The 21,154-nt window shown below is 42.3% G+C and overlaps 1 protein-coding gene across 1 annotated transcript in view; it reads right to left on the bottom strand.

Moving 5' to 3' along the window:
• Positions 1-11,235: 11,235 nt before the first annotated feature.
• Positions 11,236-21,154, bottom strand: part of DUSP22 (dual specificity phosphatase 22) — a 43,448-nt gene continuing 33,529 nt past the window's right edge. The window contains exons 5-7 of the mRNA XM_038126843.1: positions 19,649-19,723; positions 17,963-18,134; positions 11,236-15,067 (exon numbers count right to left, since the gene is read on the bottom strand). Coding sequence (XP_037982771.1) covers positions 14,882-15,067; positions 17,963-18,134; positions 19,649-19,723 — 433 coding nt within the window. The 3' untranslated portion in view covers positions 11,236-14,881. The remainder of the gene's footprint in view (positions 15,068-17,962; positions 18,135-19,648; positions 19,724-21,154) is intronic.

Here is a 21,154-nt window from a genome sequence, read left to right as displayed (position 1 = left end):
GTGATGGTCTAACAGTTTGTTACATTCTTCTTTCTGATAGACAAAAGAGGAACCCAGAGCCCCAAAGGAAAAATACTTACTGAGCAAGGAGAGCTATAACCTAAAGTATTTAAAGAAAAAGAAAAACCCATTTAGCTATTGCTCTTCTTTAGGCAGCAACAAAAATATCATGCCTTCATTTTCTGTTGAGGGCAGACCTGGCTCATCATTCACAGCGGCGCAATGTGAGTTTGGCTGTGATCTACAGGGAATGAGCAATCAAGCCCTAAATGAATGTGCAGTGGTATTTCACTTTGAAAAGAAGCAGGTCGGCCCTATTAGATGTGCAGGAGAATGATTTAAAAGGAAACAGGACTTTGTAAACAAGGATTTTGGTGGAGGGCGAGAACGGGTGGCAGCAAGTCAGAATTTCTCCTGCTATCAGTGATCAGTCTAGCACATACATAAACTGGGGAAGGCGTTCTAAAAGTTTTCAAAAACATGTAACAGCAAATCCAACCAGAAATCACTTTACAGCACAATACCAGATGAACCACTGGATGCTCAGTGGTTTCAGCTCTAGCCCTTGGATCAGCAGGCCCCACAAAGCCCTCCACTGGCCAGCTCTCCTGGGCAGGGGCTTTAATGCAAGATCCTGCAGGGGGAAATTCATCCTTCTGCAGTCCTGTGTCAAGTGGGACGTTTGTGTTACAGTCCTCCTTGTCAGGTACCTCCATAAATGAAAGGGAATGAGAGCATGGAGAGTGCTTGACAAGCTTGAAGTAACCCCTCTCTCCTGGGATGTCAGCATCTTTCAGCCTAAAGCAGCTTTGGCAGCTTTTTCTCATCCTGGGTGATGCAGGATAAACCCACTAAACGTGAGGGGAAATTCATAAGAGCTGAAATGTTGTCAGAAGACAGGAGGAAACTCCACAGCATTGTGACACAGTGGACACTTCGGAATAAGAGATTTGGCTGCTTTTGGAAATGTCTCCCAGAACAACAAATATGTGAAATTAGAGTAAGGATACACTATTACATCTCCTCCCTCCTTGTTCCACCCCAGATCACAGCAGCTTTTGGTATCACTGGAAAGGGAAGGGCCATGGCAAGTGTAGCGCTGTATCCACAACAAATCGGTGGAACAGCACCTGGGATCACCAAGGGCAGATTTGCAAAGGTAGAGGGGGAAGTTCTCAATGTCAGTGAACTGCTGCTTTACTTCCAGTGGCATGGGAAATACTCCCCTTATTAGACACATTGCCTGCATGGCTTTATTTCACTCTATCTCAGAAAAATTCAGAATATTCTCTTAACTTTGCCTGGCAGTTGATGCAGGCCCACGATGCCTTCTGAGGACTGAACAGCTGCAGTGACTGTTGACAGCTGATGCTGCCTGGATGGCCTCTTTCATTGACTTTTGTACCAAGTTGCTCTCTTTTAGAGGTGAAAAAGAAGAGATCTTTGCATGCATGGCTACTCATGGTTAGCATGAACAGGAAGGATGCTCTGAAGGGTGACTTACTAGCATGGGGGAATGCTTCCCTTTTGAAGCAAAATATTTTTTTTTCACATTGTCAGTGATGAAAGCTTAGCCACACACACTTCTGCTGAAGGTAGCTGCATGCTAGAAAACACCAAGAAATTCCCTCACCCACTCAGCATTACTCATTTTGTTACATAATTCTTTTTTTTTCTTTCCCTTTTGCTGTGGATTGGGTCATTAAATACACTGCCCCTTAAAAAACCCAGCTGTCTGTTACGCTTGTTTATGGCAAATGCAATTTCAGCTGTGACTGAGTGGGAAGGCATCATGGGCTACTGGTCCCAGCAAGATGATATGAACACCTTGTCGCTGCTTTTATTGCAGCACCTCAGGCCCATCATGGGACAGGTCACCCCTGGATATTGAGACCTGCCAGCCTTACAAAGGCCTTCAAAATCCCCTTGCAGTGCTCCCCAGCTCTTGCTGTCCCGGACACAAGTCACTGGCTGCTGTAAGAAGCATATTGTCAAGTGTGCTACATTGTTTTAAAGTTTTTTCTAACCCTTTTCTTTAAATCCTGTTACATCTCTCTATTGCTACTTGAGTCTTTCCCCCACACTGGTACTGCAGCTGGCTGCCTTTAGAAAGGCGGGGGGGGGGGGGGGGGGGGGATTAAAATAAATAAATTAATGACCATTTGGTGGCCTTAAACTGCTACTCCTCCTGTCACTGAACTGGGGAGAAGTTCCCCCTCTTTGTTGACTGGGAACAAAGTGTCCAGGCCACGAGCTGCCCATTGCACAGGGACAGACAGTCCCAGTGCTGCCAGTGCAAGGGGCTGCCTGCTGCTACACTGTCCCAGTAGCTGTGAATTATGAGGTTTCCCTCCACAGCTGCAAGGCAATGACTTTTAAAAAGACTTTTTTAAAAGGACAGACAGAGCAGCATTTAAGGGGATGCAAATAAAATTCCCTGCTGACACAGTAAAGCTTCTTGAGTAACAGTAAATGCTCCACATAAAATGGCAGATGTATTTGGTTTCTGAGGCATCTCTGGGGCAAGGACTTTACTGCCACAGTTACTTCCAAGTCAGCACAGCACTGACAGCACCATATGACTGACAGCAGTCCCAGGACACAGCTTCAGTGATGTTGTTCCCAATCCATCTGAACTCCAGCCTAGACCGATATCCATTTAATGTGCAATGTACAACAGAGACCAATGCCTAGGTAGTCCAGTCACCCCATGCCAGGGATAGGTGTGTGCTTCCACATCAGGCAGTCAGATAAAGTCCTGTCATGTAGATTCTGGGAAAGCTCCAAGACTGGTGTTTATTTTTCATAAGGCAAATGAGGAACATATAATATAGTACTGGAGAAGCAGCAGGACAGGCTGTCCTCATTAGGGAAAAAAAAGTGTTTGACAGGGAACTCAAGAACATCATTATTGCTGCCCAAGGCTCATTTGGAAATCCATATTAAAAGGGCTCTGCTTGGGACCAATTCTTTCCTCTTCCCTCAAAGGTCCCCCGGAATCAAGTTCTCATAATTTTGACACTCGCCAGAAGATCAAATAGGATTCTTTTAGCAACTCTCAGTCTATAAATTTACACTTCAAAATACTAACTCACATTTTCAGAGCAGAGAAGCCATTCAAAGAAGGTCACAGATGCCTCCAGTGCCTTGGGGTGAGGACAGTTGTTGGTGCCACTAAACAGCACAAGCAAAGGATCTGATGTTATACCTGCAGAACTGAGAAAAACTGTTCACCTCAGTGCACTTCCATGAAGCTCCTCAGAGCTTAAGGGAGAAGAGGTTGTTGGTTTCTTTCACCTCTCTACATGGGCAGGAGTTTAAAATAAAAAATATCAGTACCAAGTGGATCTGCTCAGAACATCAGAAGTCAGCATGGGCTCATGTAGCCTAAGCCTCTAAGTACTAAATCTTACCCTGGAATCACAGAGTACCAGTCTGGAAGGGACCTCAAGTCTCATCTGGTACAACCTTTCTTGGCAAAAGCATGGTCTAGAGAAGATGGCCCAGCACCCTGTCCAGCTGATTCTTGAAAGCATCCAGTGTTGGGGAATCCACCACTTGGCCGGGGAGATTATTCCAATGCTTGATTCTTCTCATTGGGAAACATTTCCCTCTTGTGACCAGTAGTAATCTCCCCAAGAGTAACCTATACCCATTACCCCTCATATTTTCCACATGACTCCTCTTAAAAGGGGGTCTCCATCTTCCTTGTAGCCACCCTATAAATACTGGGACATGATTTTAAAGTCCTCTCTGAGCCTTCTTTTCTCAAGCTGTTTGTCCACCAAGACCAACCCTGGGTCGGGGTAGATCTCAATCTGTGATACAGTCTTGGATTATGTTTTCCGAGATACAAGATATTACACTTGTCCTTCATAAGGTTCTTGTTCACTTGTTCTTTCAATCTATCCAGCAGGGTGGCTCTCCCTTCCAGTATCCACATCCTCTCTCAGTTTGGTATCATCACCAAATTTCATCAGGGTATCCTTGATCTCATCATTCAGATCACTGATGAGGATATTGAACAGCATTGGGCCCAATTTTCTCTACCAATGCATTCATGCTCCTTCCTCATATTCCTGTTCCACAATATTGGAATGGTGCTCTAACCATTGGCCTGTCAAGTGCAGCTCACTGGCAGCTAGTTTGTGTATTCACTCTGGACTAAAACCATCAGTTTGGTCATGTTTTCATTATTGGGTTCTGGGGGACTTTTTGGTACATTGAGATAAAATAGTCAATGTAATTCTCCGAGTAAGTGTCCTTTTCCTTTCACCTTTCTGATTACATACAATATTAGCCATCTTTTCTGCCCTCTCATTAATTCCAGAACAAAACCTTTACTCTACCTCATGTGTCTTTCTCAGGAAACTTACACAGTTCCTGGAAGTTCCTCCAATTTTTCCTTCCAGCTCCCACAAGTGCCACTATTTGCTTGTAGTTTTTCCCTTGTAATAAAGCAGCAGGAAACCAACAGACCAAAATCAGAGCCTGACTTGGCTTTCCTCTAAAAATGTCATTTTGCTTTTCTCCTTACCTTCACTAAGCTAGAGCACTATAAACCCCCTTAAGATCAGCCTGTCTGTTACGACTGTTCACTTCAGGGGCTTAACAAGTGTGCACCATGGCTGCCCAACACACCTACAGTGACAGAAACTGAGAGTCACTGATGCAAAGCTCTAGAAGACTGTAGGAAAGAGAAATTTGATGACAGCCCAAAGTCCTACAATGACTACGAGCTTTTCTATTCTACTAAATGTTACGTGTTATGTTTAAAGATGATCCAGTAGATACCTGCATAACTCAAACTAATCTCTCGTTCATTGTTCCTGCTATCAGATGTCAGGATACATCACCTTGCTGGAAGATCTTTTGAAACCCTAACTTTGGGCTATACTCTGTCAGTAGTCTTGTCTAAATAAATAAATAATGCCTTTCTAGAGAAGATCTTTAGAATCTCTTCCCACATCTAGATATTACTGACAGGTGGAAAGGAACATTTATCACAGCAGAGGTCTTCCTTTTTGTGACTGCCATGACTCCGCTCCAGGAATGACTGTGTACCTGCAGGGCCTGGCTAAAGTCATCCCTGAAACGTGAAGCTGCTGTTCCATGAAGCTGCAGCAACATGCGACAGACCACAAATATTGATCACCCTGCTTTGAAGGATGGCCAAAAAGCAAAACTGCCAAAAGCATCATTGACTTCTGAAAATGTGCATTAAAGGCTTATCTTAGGGTTGCACTCAAATGTTTAAAGCTTCCCCTGCAGGTGGTCAGGCTAATCCTCTCCCAGACTGAACCAGTGCACAATCAGCTCCCAGCTCCCTAGGGTATGGCTCATGCAGTTTGCCAGTAAGCCGCGGCGTGGGCCTGTCCCAGCTCATCAGCCCTCTGGGAAGCCAGGGCATGCTGTGTCTCAGCTGGCATGCACAGCTGGCAGCCCTCCTCTCTGTGCAGGTTTCACTCAAGGTGATGGAGACACGACCCTATTTATTACCATCTCCCAGGAGAATGCAGCCATTTCACACAACTCCATTGTTGAGTATTTCCTTCAGGCATCCTCTTGGCATCTTCTATTGAAATGGGGTTGTGTCATTCCATAGTGTGTCATTCCATCCCTTCTCAAAAAAAGTACCCAGCTGCAGCCTAGCACTACTTACAGAAGGCTCCTTCTTGCTGTAATTGCAACCTCTTGTTTAAAATATCCACTGCCCATCTGCCCTCCCTCTCCCAGCAAGCACACAGGTGGAAATTCTCTTGCTCAGAGGTTCACAATACTTCATGAAATATTAAATTAGAATATGGCTGGTTTAAAACAGCTACTAATGCCTTTCTTCTACAGCCCACAAAGCATTCTTGTAACCAAAGCCACAAGAAAGGAGGTATTTTTAAATGAGCTGTGCGGATTGATTCACCGATTACTGTCTCTTCCTCCCCTTTATTGTTTCCCATCAGAGCTAGCAAATCACACTCAGAGCACTCACCAAACCATGCTCTCCCTACTCTTACCTCTGGTATTTCCACAGCCTGGTCCCCACACATGTTATTTTCAGCTAGGTAAATAATCTATTAGTTTCTAATCACCCTAATATACATTCCCGTAATTAAAAGTGGATTAAACTGTTAGGCTTTCTTAAACAAGTGATCATCACAGAATCCAGCAACCACCTCCATTCAGTCTTGAAGGGAGGAAGGAAATCCTGGAGGGACTAATAGGATCCTAATTACCCAGCTTAGTGCTCGAGGCAGCCCTGGAGTGGACAAGGAGACTGGCCATCAGTAGAGAGACAGGGGCTTCTCCAATACATAGTTTGCATCTACTCCAGCTGGAAATTTAAGGATTTTTTTTTTTAAACTGGGGTGCCCACAGCAAGCACTGCAAGTTCCCCAACCCTGCAAGAAGTTCAATGTGTTTCCAGCCACCGAGGCTCCCTGATCACTCAGTCTGAGTCCCCACACACTGACCTTCCTTCAGAAATTACCTGAGAGGTGGCACTGACGGCATCTCACAGAATGCAATGCACTCAAAAGAAAAACAGCTAAGTCAAGGGGGAGTCCCTTCCTCTGCTGCCTGGAGTTTCCAAGCTGTCTTTGGAAATTAATCAAATTCATGTCTTCCACGAAGCAGTCCAAAAGTAGCAGCAGCAGCTTGGCCAGGGAGACACTGATTTTGTTCTTCCTCCAGTTCTCATCTGCCAGAACAGCCTTTTTTAGATGTATTCACCATATGCACTTTCTTTCCAGAAGAAGAAAATCAGGACAACACTTTTTTTTTTTTCTATCACCATAGCCATATACCCAAAGTACTGTGGAGAATCCCTTTTTTTTTTTTTTCAGCTTGCAGACATTTTCCTGGAGTACATGGAAGGTATCAGCACATGCCTCAGGAGCTCTAACCACGTTATCCTTAGCTATTCCAATGTTTTAATTTTTTGCCATGTGTTATTCCTCCTTGCCTGCCTGCTCCCCCCATCATTCTTGAAATCACAAGCATATTACATACCCCAAACATTTAATTTTTACCTGTGATTTTATGTCCAACCAATGTACCAGAGGGATTAATTTCACCTAGGACAGTCACAACCAGAATTGCTCTGGGCCTCTTTCTCTTCACTCCATTTTTTTTTCTCATTTAGAAATTAAGACAGCTGCACTTTATTGTTCATGTTGAAATACAGCAAACGGTTCCTGGGGGAGTAAGATCTCAAATTTTCTCCCATCTGCATCCAACCATCACCCTGCACACCTTCATTTGTGGGTGGGATGAAGGTGTTGAGACCTCCACAGCTCCTTGCCCTGCCTCAGGATCTCTCTGTTACAAACATATTTTACCACCCCTGAGATGGAGGGCAGGTGCCTCATTTGACAATACACAACCAACATTGATGCAGTGCTTTTCATGCAGGGGCATCGCAAAGCTGTACCAGGGAAAGTTGTAGCTGCTTCCCCATTTTACTGGGAAATGAAGCAAACCAGACTGAAATAACTTGCATAATCATATGGTAGGAGATGTATGGTAGGAGATTTGGTAACAGAATCCTAAATGCTGCTCAGTCCAGCATTTTATGGATTGGACAAAGGTGAGGGACTCAGTATGCCTTCTTGGTATCAAAACCACAAGTCCTTTGTTTCAAAAAGGATTATGGAAACTCAGAAGCCTGTCTTACTGCAACACTGGTGCTCTTGCCACCCTTTCTATGCCATGAATGCAATTTGTGCATTATCAGGGAGGTATAATTCTAAAGGAGAGAAGCCCAGCTAGAAATATGTGAGATCTCCCAAGGGAAACATTGATGTATGGTGACCAACCCAGGGAAATGCAGATCAACTCTAAAAGAAAAGAAAATATTGTAAAGTATGTAAGACTCTTTCAGTGACAGCAGAGTTAGAGTGCATTTCCAATTAATTACTATATTACATTAATACCCACTGGTGGTTATACCTTTTCCCATTCATCCTCCAGACTTATTACTGATGGCTAATTTCATACAGCCTTACCCAGCTGAGAAATGAAAGAGGTACACTTGCACAGCCTGTAAAAAATATGTGCAAAAATAAGAATTTTTTGTTTGTTTTTTTTCTCTTTTCTTCACTTCTTTTGAGACATTGAAGGATTTTATAAGCTGTTTAGCTGGGAAAGTCACATGCTGCAGACTTAACTTACAAAGACTTCCAAAATGTAATCCTTGGAAAAATTCAGAGTGAGCATGCATATACACAGCCATAATTCTGACACCTTTAACATATACTTCCTCTAAACACAGGACAGAGTTTTCCCTACTTAGCAACTTTCAACTAAGTCCCATCTTGCCTTAAAATGTAAGGGAGAGGATCAAGTAAAATGTTTGCAATTAGTAGTAACCTGCACAGGATGCAGGTCCACCAATGAACATTGCTTTTTGGCATAGAAATCAGAAATAAAATATCCCTTTTGAATGTTTTTAATGAGAGGCTCAACACTCTCATGGATCAGTGTTACTTATCCAGTGCAGTACAAGAGCCAGAAGGTCACAGAAGATGACAACATCCAACAAAAGGCACATCAGGTTTTGGAGAAAACCACCCCAACCCATAGCAGGACAGATACACAGACAGCCAAAGTGTACTTGCTAATACAATTAAGTAAATCAGCAACCTTATAACAAGAGCATTTATTAACATAAATACAGACTTATAGGAAACAAATTGTTTGCAAGCCACATACTGGCACTTACCCTGACTCAAGAAGTCTGGCATAAATACTAGTTATTTAAAAACAAACAAACAAACAAACAAAAAACCAAACCAAACAAAAAACCCAAACAAACCCACACACAGAAAACAAAGGTAAAAGGATGTAAGGAGGAGAAGAAATGCAATAAATTGTAACAAAAATCGCATTCACTGCCGTATTCGCTGACAAATTAAATAAAAACTCACTTGCTTCCAGGGAAAGAAGGGGAAAAAAGAGAATCAGAACTCAGACTTTCAAAGAGTCCATTTGTAAATGTTTCCTCCCAGGTCTAACACTGTGTGGCCAATGCCTGTATGAATAATAACCAATCAAGCAAACAACCTAAGAACACTTCACATTTCAAGTAGCTTCAGTATATTGGTTCTGACCTCTCTACCCATAGTTCAATAAATAATGGAGGATACAAACCTGCACATTGATAATTGTCTCATCTAAAATGGAAACTGGGCTCAGGTCTGGCTGGAAATCCAGGTCACCTCTTGCTCACACTTCACTAATGCCCATTCCTAATATTTACACTAGAAACTAAATGGAAAACTAAAGGAAGTCACCTCTAGTGACTACAGGAAGTGACCTGTAGCTATTCACAAGCTACTCAGTTTTGGTAAAACACAGCTGGCACAATTCACTAGAGCTAAGCACACATTCAAATATATAAAGAAGAATTTGTTCCTTGGCTGAGGGCAGAATAATAATATTGCACAGAACAGCTAATGTAGCAGTGAAATAGTTAAGCACAGGAGCTGGGCCATATGGAAACCAAGACCCACATTTAAAGCTCTGCTGGGAACAAAGTGTGAAATTAGCTGTTTCTGTCACGTGCCTTGTGTCTCCAGGGGTGCCTACAGAAACATTGCACAGTGCAACATCATTTCCTCATGCTAGTATTTTCTACAGACCATCATCATTTTCCCTCTGCCAATGCAATCTCCTTGAGGAGGTGGAAGGACTCTCATAATTTCCTGGCAAAGCCAAAACCCCTTATCAGGCTATAAGCACATCTAAGGACATGCAGGTTTGCCCTCTACATCCCTCAGCTGACTGCATGGTAGGACAGGACTCCAGGAATTAGATCAAAACTGCCACTTTCCAGAACTCACAACAGTTCCACATAACCCTGGAGGGAACGAGATACACAGTCAGGAACACCACTACAGCACTACGGTTCCAGCACACTTTTTGCATGTGATTTGGTTAAAAATTACCCTTGAAAAGTACTAAGTAGTCAAAAGGAAGATTAAGCAGTAAAGCATTTTTCATTTGGAAACTGCTGTTTTCCTTTAGGCAGAGGAGAAGCCTTCTCTAAAGCTTATGAGGTTTCCCTAGATCAGAAGGGATTATTTAAGCATGTTTTCTGTCTCATCAGTGTTGTAGCACATACATTTAAGACACTTCTGTGGATAAGAGATGGGAGAAAGAAAGTAATGCCACTACTAATTCAAGTGTCACCTAGCAGGCTGTACTGAATTCAAAGTCTCTTCACAGAAAGACATGAAGAGGACTGAAACACACATTAATAAAATCCGAGTCATCCCATTTACACTGAAGATGAATTATGTATAATGAAATGTATTTGAACAAGATGCATCTATCACTTTCAGAGCTATCTACAGACACATCTACTTTATTCTAGTGGAGGGTATTACTGATTAGTTGAATGCCCAAGATTCCTTAGGAATCACACATTCCCAATAGTATATAAAATAACAAGTGCTGGGAGAGGAAGGAGAGGGAAAAAAGAGAAGACTCAGAACTCACTGTGCCTGAGCATCTAATTCTGCCTTCATGATAAGGGAGTCCCTCTGCAAAAACAGTTCAGCCTTCAGCAATGATTGAAGTGGCCATGCGATCTGGCTATGATCTGACTGATTATAATCTCAGGTTGGTGGGCTTTTTGGTTTAGGTTTGGAATTTTTTTTCCCGATTGCCCAAATGTCAGAAATGCTCTCTAAGCAGAGGTAGTGTCAAACCAGAAATTCAGTGAGTTATCTGTGGGAATTTGAACGGGGCATTTCCTCCCTTACACCCTAAGTTTTTTCATGTTTTCCCCTGAGAATCATCTGCCACTTACATCAGCTTCCTCTGACAGACCACTACTGAGAGCCTTGAACGCTGGCAGCCTGAAAACTAGGTAAGTTTTACAGCTGGTTAAGCCCCAAATCAGTGTGCAATGGAAAAGAAGGTATTTTGAAATAATAAAAAACATAGGATTCACCACATACCCTGTTCAATGATGGGCCAGCAACAATCAGTAAGACAGAAACATGCAAGATTCTCCTGGGAGATTATCAAAAGGTGCTTGTGCTGAAGATTCTTGAACTCACCTGGAAGTAGCTGGTGAAAAGAGGGGTAGTTTCAAGAAGTCTGTGTGCAGGAGGAAAAAGTAATCAAAACACCAAAATTAGTTAGTCTTGTACTCTTACTGTACCTGCAGGGATACAAACAGCAAGTAGAAACCTTCTGGACACTATCATTGATTTCAAGAAATACAAAAGCAGATCAGGTGTTAACATTTAATTTTATTTATAAAAAAATTGTAGAACATATTAAATACAAACATTTGGAAAAAGCAATCAAGGCTTCGCTAAGATGGCCAAGGAAGAGGAAGACAGAATCAAGAAGCTTACCAGATTTAGAATTTTTAAACTAGTGAAATAATTGCTATCATTTTTCACTGACATCTTTATAGGTGGTGGCCATTACAGCAACCAAAGTTATTATCCCTTTTAAAAAACAGATATGATTTGCCATATCTTCCCATTCAACCACAAAATGTAAGGAAGCAACTTTTTCCAGGTTAAAAAACTTAGTAATAAATACTATTGATGCATTTACCCATTACCTACATTCTAAAACACTAGACATTTGCTTATAATCACACATGGATATCAAGTTTAGCCCCCCAAAAAAATCGATTATACATTTCAAATCTGAATATCCAATAAGGTGTTATAAACTTTATACATTTTCCAGTGAACATCAAAATGAGGACAGTGTTTTGAAGTACAGAAACAAAATAACTGAATGCATCATCTACACTACAAAGGCCAACTACTAAGAGGTGAATTGGGTCTAGTCATGTTCCAGATAGCTGGAAAGTCCTACAAATTGCCACTGAAAGGCTGGTTGGAAGACAAATCATGTCACATTCTCAGTCTGCATTAGCTCCTCTCCCTCTCTAAAAGGCTAAAGGTGAGAACTGAAGCTCTTTCTTCTGCACCTGTGGTAATTAGGGAGCAAACCATCATTCTGTTCTCTACATGGACAAACCAGATTCAAATTTTTTTAGGCTGCTGTTGCTCCTATACTGCTCTTACCTGCAGTATGCAGTACACAAAGACCACTACACAAGATGTTGAAGGTGAAGACTGCAGAAAATACCTCTTCTGCCTTTCAAAAAGAGAGAAGCACTTCCACTCACTGACAATATAGCATTTGCTCCGTCTTCCCAGCTTACCCTGTATCTGCCTTGGAGCTGCAGCATAACGCACACTGATGTTGGCTATATGGCCTTAAAGCCAAACTCAGTTCCAAAAAAAATCCTGTTCAAGGGACTGACTCTTTGGAGATAACCAAACTATTTAAAAAAAAACAGTGCAGATTAATCTTGGACACATGAAAATTAACAGATATCTCACATTCTGCCTTGTACGTGTCAGAACAGTAAAAGAACTGCCAACTTACCAGCACCCACAGCGTTACTACTGAAAGGACAAGAGTGCCAGGAGTTTTATAGGATACATAACGTTGGCAGCCAGCTACAAGAAGGACTGGCTGGATACCTGCATGACCATAGGCAAATACTTCTGACAAAGCTGCCCTTTCGGGATGGGCTGACGCTGCCCTACGTATCCTATCATGAGTAGAGGGTTGAACAAATGGACCCGAATCCTGAACGTGTGTCAGACCCTGTTACCGAGGAAAACGTTTTCCAATTATTACATCTACCCTCAGAGCACAGAAGGGACTGCCAACGTGGACACTGCTGGGCTGGAATTGTTAACCAGACTATTATTTGGAGATCAACATCTTCAGAACAGCTAAATACCTCTCTTACCAGGCAATCACAGAGCAACTGCTGGATATACCAAACAGGCAGCAGTTTATTTAGCTGCAAGCTTGAAAACAAGGTCAGTTCCAGCACTTTTCCCAAATCCAGCAACATCCCTTACTGCAACAAAGATATGATTATCCTGCTCTCATCGTGCTCAGTACACTTCAAGCACTTAGTGCAATGAGAACCCTGATGCAGGCTTGACCTCAGATGAAACGGACAGGTCAGTTCCACCCCATTCCCTTTTTTCCTTTTAGGCAATTATTGATATGCACGACCCGTATTTCACAAGCCATAACAAGCCAGTATTTTTTTAAGATACTTAACAACAGATATTTAACAGCCAGAGTTTACTTGGCCCAAAAGCCTTGCTCCAATCCAAAGAATTCACTGCCACCTGCAAGCAGGAAATCACAGGTAGAGGAGTCTTGTGACAGAATGGGAGGCCAGAGTACCGAAGAAATTGAAAGAGACACAATTTGGATACTATTTAGTATGCTGATTGCTTTTCAGAGCTCAGCTTTTAGCATGATACACACCACACTTGAACAAATGAAGGATTTGGTTTTAGTTTTCTATCTTGGCTGTTTGGATGGTATTTTTTATTTTCTAGAATCTTCAAGAAAAGTAGGCCTTTCATACTCCAAGTCAAAGACAAGAAATCATGATCTTGGCATCGGGGCCACTCCACATTACACCATCAGAAATCAATACACTGCCCAGCATCCCTACTGACATGTTTGAAGTTACACTCTTACAAGCTGCTTCAGTCAGGCAATGGCTCCATTCCAGAAAAACACAGCGTTACCAAGAGCGCAGTATGGCCCCTAGTTTCAGCCTAGTTTAAAATATATTGTACAAATGCATTCCCATAAATCTGATCACAGCAAAATATATAGTGGTGTTTAAATGGCAGGAAAGTTGAATTCCAACAACTCAATCTTTAAACCAGTGAGAAATATGGGCAATTTTAAAATAAAACAATAAACTTCTCAAATACAGACATTTTGAAATATACATGCACACGCACTCTCGCACACACACGCACCCACTTACTTCACTCAGTGTTAGATTAAGATTACACAAGGCAATTTTCAAGGTTGCATTTACAACCACAATGACAAGAACAGCATTTTTGAGGTAGCTGAAGTCAAAGAGCAAACCACAGCACAAGCAAAGAAACAGGTGCTCGCACTCACACCGAGCCCACTCTTTGGAGACGCGTTATCGTGTGCGCAGGGGCGTGTGCTGAAGAGGCACGTGTTCCGTGGGGAATGAAGTTCAGTGGCTCTGGAGACATGATAAACTATTCTCCAGAAAAGCTTATGTTGGGAGACCAGATGCAAAGTCAAGGGACCACGGCTTAAATCACTGCACACCAGCTGAGCTGTGGTAACAGCCTGGGTGCTCTTGGTCTGTGGCAGCTCTGCCAACAGCTCAGTCTCACGGGCACTGAAGCAAAGACAACTGTGGCGGTTGAAGGTGTTATTACTCAGAGCTGTCTGTCCCACTTCTCTCCTAGATGCCACTGCTGGGGGAAAGGTACTTGGGCCCCTGTCTCATCTGCTCCAGCTTTCAGCCTGCACTCAAGTTCACACCCACCTCCACGCTATTACCTGCCAATGGACTGTGAACAGGAGCAGCAGAGACACAGACTTGAGCTCCCTTCCTCAGGTGCAGTAACACCTTGGCCACACTAAGAGTGCAGAGATGCCAAACTGCCACAGCTTGAATCACCAGACTTCATCTCTCCAAGCCCTTTTTGCTAGCCTACAACAAGAGGAGTTGAGCTAACCTCACAGCAAATGCCAGGCAATGAGGGCAGAAGGGGACATAACTGTGGCTGGCAGATAGACTGCCTCAGCCACAGAAACTGGATCCTGTCTCTGAGCATAAACAGAGCTTGATCCTGCCCGAATTACCAAACTGTGTGAAACACACTCATACACACACACACATAATGTCATCAAGAAGCTTTCTATAAATCAACAGTTTGCATGGTTTACTGCTGAAAGTCTTGAAGATGGGATGGAAAACATGGCAAGATGTTTTGCAAAAGTAGAAAGAAAAAAAAAAATCGACCTCTTGCAACTAGGTCTCTGTTGTGTAGTTGCTGTATGAGAGTGATGGCACAGATGAGAAGTTGTTATTCCACTGCCTTCCTCCAGTAGTCTGATGCAACTCTGCCTGCTCTTTGTATTTGCTCAGAAGATTTTTGGCTTCTTGCAGATCCTGAGAAGAGTTTTCCCCATATTCTTCTTTCAGCCACTGCCTGAACTGAGAAATTGAGAACACATATACAAAATGATGTAACAGTAACATGAAATGGATGGAGAAGTAATTGTTCTTCCTGTCCTACAGAATTTCAACAACCTTTAGGATCATATATAGTTTAAAGAAAAGCAGTGCAAATATTGCATGTCCTTCAACAGCAGCACAGAATGCACAGCACAGGGACACATATTTGAAATCACTGAGACCTTTTACATCTCCTGAAATGACACATCTGTGGAACAGCTTGGCTGACTGGAGTAATACAGAGTAAGGAACACCTGCTGGGAAAGGACATCCTGGACTTAAAAATCTCCCTGTTCCTGATGCATACACAAAATGATAAGAGGAATTAGCACGGAAGCCAATATGATCGGCCAACTTGTCCAGGTCACAACAGGCTGCAAAAAGGTTGAAGATCAGAAAGTGAACCACTCTTACAGGTTTTTTTATCTTGAGCTCACAAACACCAGTAGTAAAAAATGTAGTGTGGATATTCTAATAGGTGTCTTCTAGGAAGAAACAGTCTATGAGTTTTACAAGCTATAGAACAGGACCCCATACGTCACTGATATGAATGACTGAATTTGGTACATGGTAACATATGTACCAGGCCCAGCTGATGGTCAGTCCAGCTCTGTATCCGCTTTGAGAGTAACCAGATATAAATGATGAGGAAAGAATCAAGCAACAGCAGGGCAATAATGCTGAGACCTTCTCCCTGGCCAGTTCCTCAGCTTACAGCAATTTTCAGCTCAGGTGCTCTCAGAGGCTAAGGCAGTATCTTTGTGTCTGATAACACAAATTAATTATTTTGTCGTAAGATCTCATTTTAAATCCACATGTTTTTAGCCATAAGATACCTGTATTCCAACAAGCTCCATAAGTACATATTATATAAATCCCCCGCTCCTTTTCCTTGATTTGGACCTGCCAACAGATAACTCTGTCTCATAGGAAAGAGTAGAAATTTCACAAGTTCACTTTTTCTATCCACTCAGCTCTGACACTTCTTTGCTTGCTGGAGAATTTGAGTCCAGCTGAGGACAATTTCAGCTGAGGAACTGTCCAATTCCTGACAATTTTGTTGAGCTCAACTGCAGAAGCAGCTAGTAAACACAGCTGTTTAGTAAACTCTAGTAAACTCCAACTGTTGTGTCCCAAAGGGGATAATATTAATTTTCCAGACCTTAACCTTCATAGCTTTGTTCTGTTTGGGGCTCATGAAATAGCTTGATCCATAAAGGTCATTTACTAGGATACTGGGAGACAAGACCTCAACACAGATACTTGCTCTCATTCCTTAAAGAGGTCCTCAGGCAAATCTGAAGCCTCAGGCTACCATATGGATGTCTGGAACAGGTGCAAACTGTGTCGTGACCTTAGTGACTAAACCTCATCCTTTAAGACCAAGATCTAGCGGACAACATTCCAGAGAGGCCACAGGATACCACCACCCTTTAGCGGAACAGCAAAACACCAAATGCTGCTGAAATCTGAAAAAAGTTCACGCCCTTGGCAGATGGCATCATTCCATCGAAATCAGGTGTGTAAACAGACACCTGCTGAGGATGTGGTTGCTCTTAAGAGACAGTAAGAAACTAAGCCCAGCCAGTGAATACAGGTGGATACTTCTTTTTGCAACCTACTGCCTCCCCCTCAGTGAATAAAGACAGAATGCACAGTCCACGATGGATGAAAAAAGAGATTCGTTACTGTCTTTATCAGGCTATTTGCATACAGCCTTAATTGTCATTGCTGTTAGACCAAACCAATTAGAGTAGAAATGACTGTAAGGGAGGAAGGAGACAAGTCTGGAAAGTCCCTCTCTGAATTTTGTCTCTTAAAAATCAGTTATTCTACCATTTACACCAGTTCCAAATGATCCAGGAAACATTCAGTTAAATATTAAAAAAAACGCAAATATTTACAGTTGCTAACTGCATCATGCAAAACAAATGGTCATTTCTAAACTGTGAGCTTTCTGCAGCACAATGACAGGGATGGAATAAAAAAAAAACAACATCCTTTGTCTCATGCATTTTGCTTTCCGACTTTGGTTCACCTCTGTTGTTGTTATTTTTAATAAGCACAACAGGCACAAAAGCCCACACAACAACAACAACAACATGCTGAGCAATGGAAAATGGAAGGGACAGCCACAGTAGGTTGGTAACATAAGTGGAAGTCACCAATCACCCACAGGGTGCAGGTCTTTTGCGTAGGATGGGTTTTTTTTGGAGTAAGAAACTAATTCTTGTTTTATGAAACCCCTTTAGCAATCCTACCCTTTCATTGATTCTCCTAGTCCTGCAAAACCTTCAAAAGGCTAATAAGAGATAAAAGGATCCCATCTGAGGCTGCCCTAAAGATCAGAAAATTTATCAAGTCTTAGCCACAGAAGGTGGGAGGGGGGGGTCATAACACACAAATCATGAGGGCTTAGTTTAACTCCTGGACATGAAAGATTTGTGATGATGATTTCTTTCCTGCTTACTATTCCAAATGAATGTGTTGGGGGGAAACTCACTACTTTTATACAACTGGTAGTTACAGGTTGGCCTTTCACCTATGTTCTGAGAACTCACCCTTTGCCTTTTATCCCTCTAAAGGTGTTAATCTCCAACTGTGTCTTAGCTCACATGAAGCAACCACCAGATTGACAGCACAGTTTGGCAGGAGGTGTTTAGATGCTGTGCCTAATCCGTTCTCCCATCCAGCATGCCCTGATACCTTCAGATCTATCTGTATCTCCTTCGTGGAACTGGCTGGGCTAAGAAGCCATGCCCTCAAAGCAAAAATGGGGAGTCAGATAAACCACACAGACCACAAAATAATGAGAAGTAGCCCACGATCTGACTTGGAGTTGTGTTTCACAGCTCTTTTTTGTAGTTCATTTACCTGATCAACATCATGTTTTTCGAATTCCTGTAGCTGTCTCTGGAAGCCCATGTTTGGATTTGCACAGGACCTCGCCGCGCGGACAACAGACAGCGCATCTTCCCAGCCAAAGTCTGTGATGGTCATGATGTAGGCAACCACTAGTGTGACACTCCTGGAGACACCTGCAAGGCTGCATGGAAAAGGGGGTGCAATACACTGAAGCAGTGCTGTACTTCACCTGTCACAACTAAAAGCATTGCTTCTCAAACATCACAAACTGCCGTGTTGCTTGCCATGAGGAAGAAATATTATAATATTTGAGTTAAATGGTTTTGGTGCAACTTTTTCAAATGCAGTAGAAAAAAAATCTCCATGATCAAGAAAGTGGGTTTTGAGTGGTAACTCATATGAGGCTGAAAAGGAAGAAAGAAGTATGAAGTAGTCACAAAAGAAGGGGACAGTGCACACATTCTAAGTTAGATTTGGGTTTTAAAAAGGCAGAAGTAAGTCACCCACTTTCTTTCTTCTGTTTATAAAGATCAGAGCAGTGAAATAAGACTGTTTCCTCTCCACCATGAATACAGGCTGCAATTTCATGGGGCCAAAATGAACTTTAACTGAACCAATAAGAGGTACATATGTCTGGTTGCTTGAGTTCCTCTTTCTACTATCGACTGCATTGTGCAGCTTAAACTCTCAGGACTCCAGTTTCCCCAGATGAAAAGCTGGGATAGAGTAAGAATCATTCATTATGTCTGGTTGGACAACACTGGACAAACTCAGAATCATTTCTATTTTGAGAGTATAAAGAATGTGTTAGAGTTATATTTACCACAGTAAAAGTAGAGTTACCAGACTCTTTCACCATTTTATGTTTCTGAATACTTCACAAATTTAAGTTTTTTAAAACTCTATCAGTATTTATACTACTTATTACTGTTTTCCATCCACCAAGACTGACCAAATGGCTCATGCATAGCCCTGTCATGAGTCAATAGCAAAGTGAGGATTTATACTCAGGGCCTGTGTATGAGTCCAGTGTTCAAATCATGAGATGACTCTGATTCCAGATATAGACTCAGATATGTCCTTTGGACATACAGCACAAAGACCACAACCAATAGCAGAGAGCAAGAAAAAACCCAGGGTGGGATTTCCTTTTCTATTCTTTACAGTCCCAGGACCATCTCTCCAATCAGGGTCTTGCTATTAACAAATGCAACATTTGAATACTTCAGCAGTTTAAAAAAAGAAAGAGGGGGAAAAAATCAATTTCTGTTCAGACAGGTTTTTTAACAACTCTGAAGTCCCCAAAACAGCTGTTAGAGAAACTAATCAAATTATTAGGATTGTGGAAATCACATTTAGAAATACAGTGAATAAAATGATGAGAAATAAATAGTATGTCTTCAGCCAACACATTCCTAGTCAATCCTACAAAAATATTTGATAAGAGAAGGTCAAGAAGAATTTCTTGGGCTCCTTTCATCTCCAAGCAGCTGCCCACCCCAGAGACTTGGAAGTCCTAGCAAAAGGCTTTAATAGCATTTGCAAATCTCCTGGGGCTTTTTGAATAAAGGGGTCGAATCAGTGCAAGAGGATTTTGCTGCAGAGGAGAGATGACCACTAATTTATTAAAATTATGAACATCCAAATCAAGGTAGAGAAACCCTTAAAAAGTTTTTTAGCGAGCAGTATACATACCAGTGAACTAAGCAGCCTTCACCTGTGAGCCGGCACTCATGGATAAATTTGATGCTCTCTCTGAAATGCCTTGCTCTGAAAACAAAAGCAGAAGGAGGATAAAGAAAGTGCTGCATTTAGTAAAATCACTACTTAGAAAGAAAGAAATATATCCGAAAGCTCACCTCACGCTGTTTCTAGAATTTAGAACTGAATACAGGTCTTACAAAGTAAAAGTTATTGTCTGCCAGTGAAACACAGATCTCACTGGTGTAAGTTATTTGCCCCTCTATCCAAGTAAGAGACTGGTATTTTAGGCACTACAGTGTGATAAACTTTATTCTGATGACTGTCGTCCGTATTTCGGTTTGTGTTTGATTCTTAAAAGCATGTGACTTGACCTCAGATATCCTTGTGTGCTCAGATATCAGGTGGAACTCGGCACAACTACACAAGCAGTTCTCCAGATATAATGTCTCTCACAAAGAGACACTACCTGCTACCCAAACTTATGCTTAACTTTAATTCTACCTCCTCCTTCAAGCCATGTGCTAGGGCATGTCTAAACATTGGCTATGTGAAATCACTCCCTTTTGTGTCTGCTATGAAAAAATTCTCAATTCAAGCCCTATTTTCTTTAGTTCCTTCCAGTCTTCTCCTTTCAGACAGCAGTACCCCTTCTGCCCATATTCAGGGTGTCAGCCTACAGCCTGCCTGTTTTAAAGCAGCAGAGGAGAAAACCTAGAGAAGATTCCGTTCACAAACTTCAGGGTTTATAATATCGTTATCCTTTACACATGCCCTTTTCACTTTAAGTGGGGCACAATGAAGGATAGCAAGCAGGCAGCTGTCATCATCTGAGTGAATATGCAGCACTGCCTCTTTGCATCCCAGTTCCAAGTTGCACACCCTGCCTTTCTGACTGCAAAGCCTTTGGCGCTGCCTGCAGTTTACCACAGTTGCAAGTAGCACCTCTTAGCTCAGAAGAGCCGGAGTTCATGGTGGCCTTTGAGTGCCTGGCAATTCAAGCTCACAAGCAGTAGCAGTGTAGGCAACACAGGCAGAGGAAAGAGGTTCTTAGGGGGCAGTCATTGCCAGGCCTGCTGGCAAGGTCAAACCTGAAAGCACACTGCGCTCAACACCCATGAAACACAACGTCCTGTATTCAAGATGTTTCCCCTTTCTGGGTGAATATTATACCACAAGGGTAAAAGAAAAAGAACCTCAGCCCAGCACCAGCAGCCACACAAAAATCAGGAATACCCACATAAAAGGAAGCTTCCCTTCCTGCCTAACAGTGCAGCTGCTGATACTGTAAACACTCCTGTCTTGAAGGACAACGCTGATGCAACAGAGTGTCACTGCCTGCAGAACTTGCAAAGGCAAGGATATCTAACTGGAATAAACAAAAAGAAGACCCCAAGCACGGGACTTCCTCTCCAATGCAGTTCCTGCATCACTGGATACAACATGGAAAACACAGCTAGAGAAGACCTGAGCAGCTTATTTGGAAAATCTCAAGGCACA

The sequence above is a fragment of the Motacilla alba genome, chromosome 2 (assembly GCF_015832195.1).
Source record: "Motacilla alba alba isolate MOTALB_02 chromosome 2, Motacilla_alba_V1.0_pri, whole genome shotgun sequence".
NCBI classification, from domain to species: Eukaryota; Metazoa; Chordata; class Aves; order Passeriformes; family Motacillidae; genus Motacilla; species Motacilla alba.
Note: the sequence above shows the minus strand (reverse complement) of the source record. Positions and strands in the feature narration are given on the sequence as shown.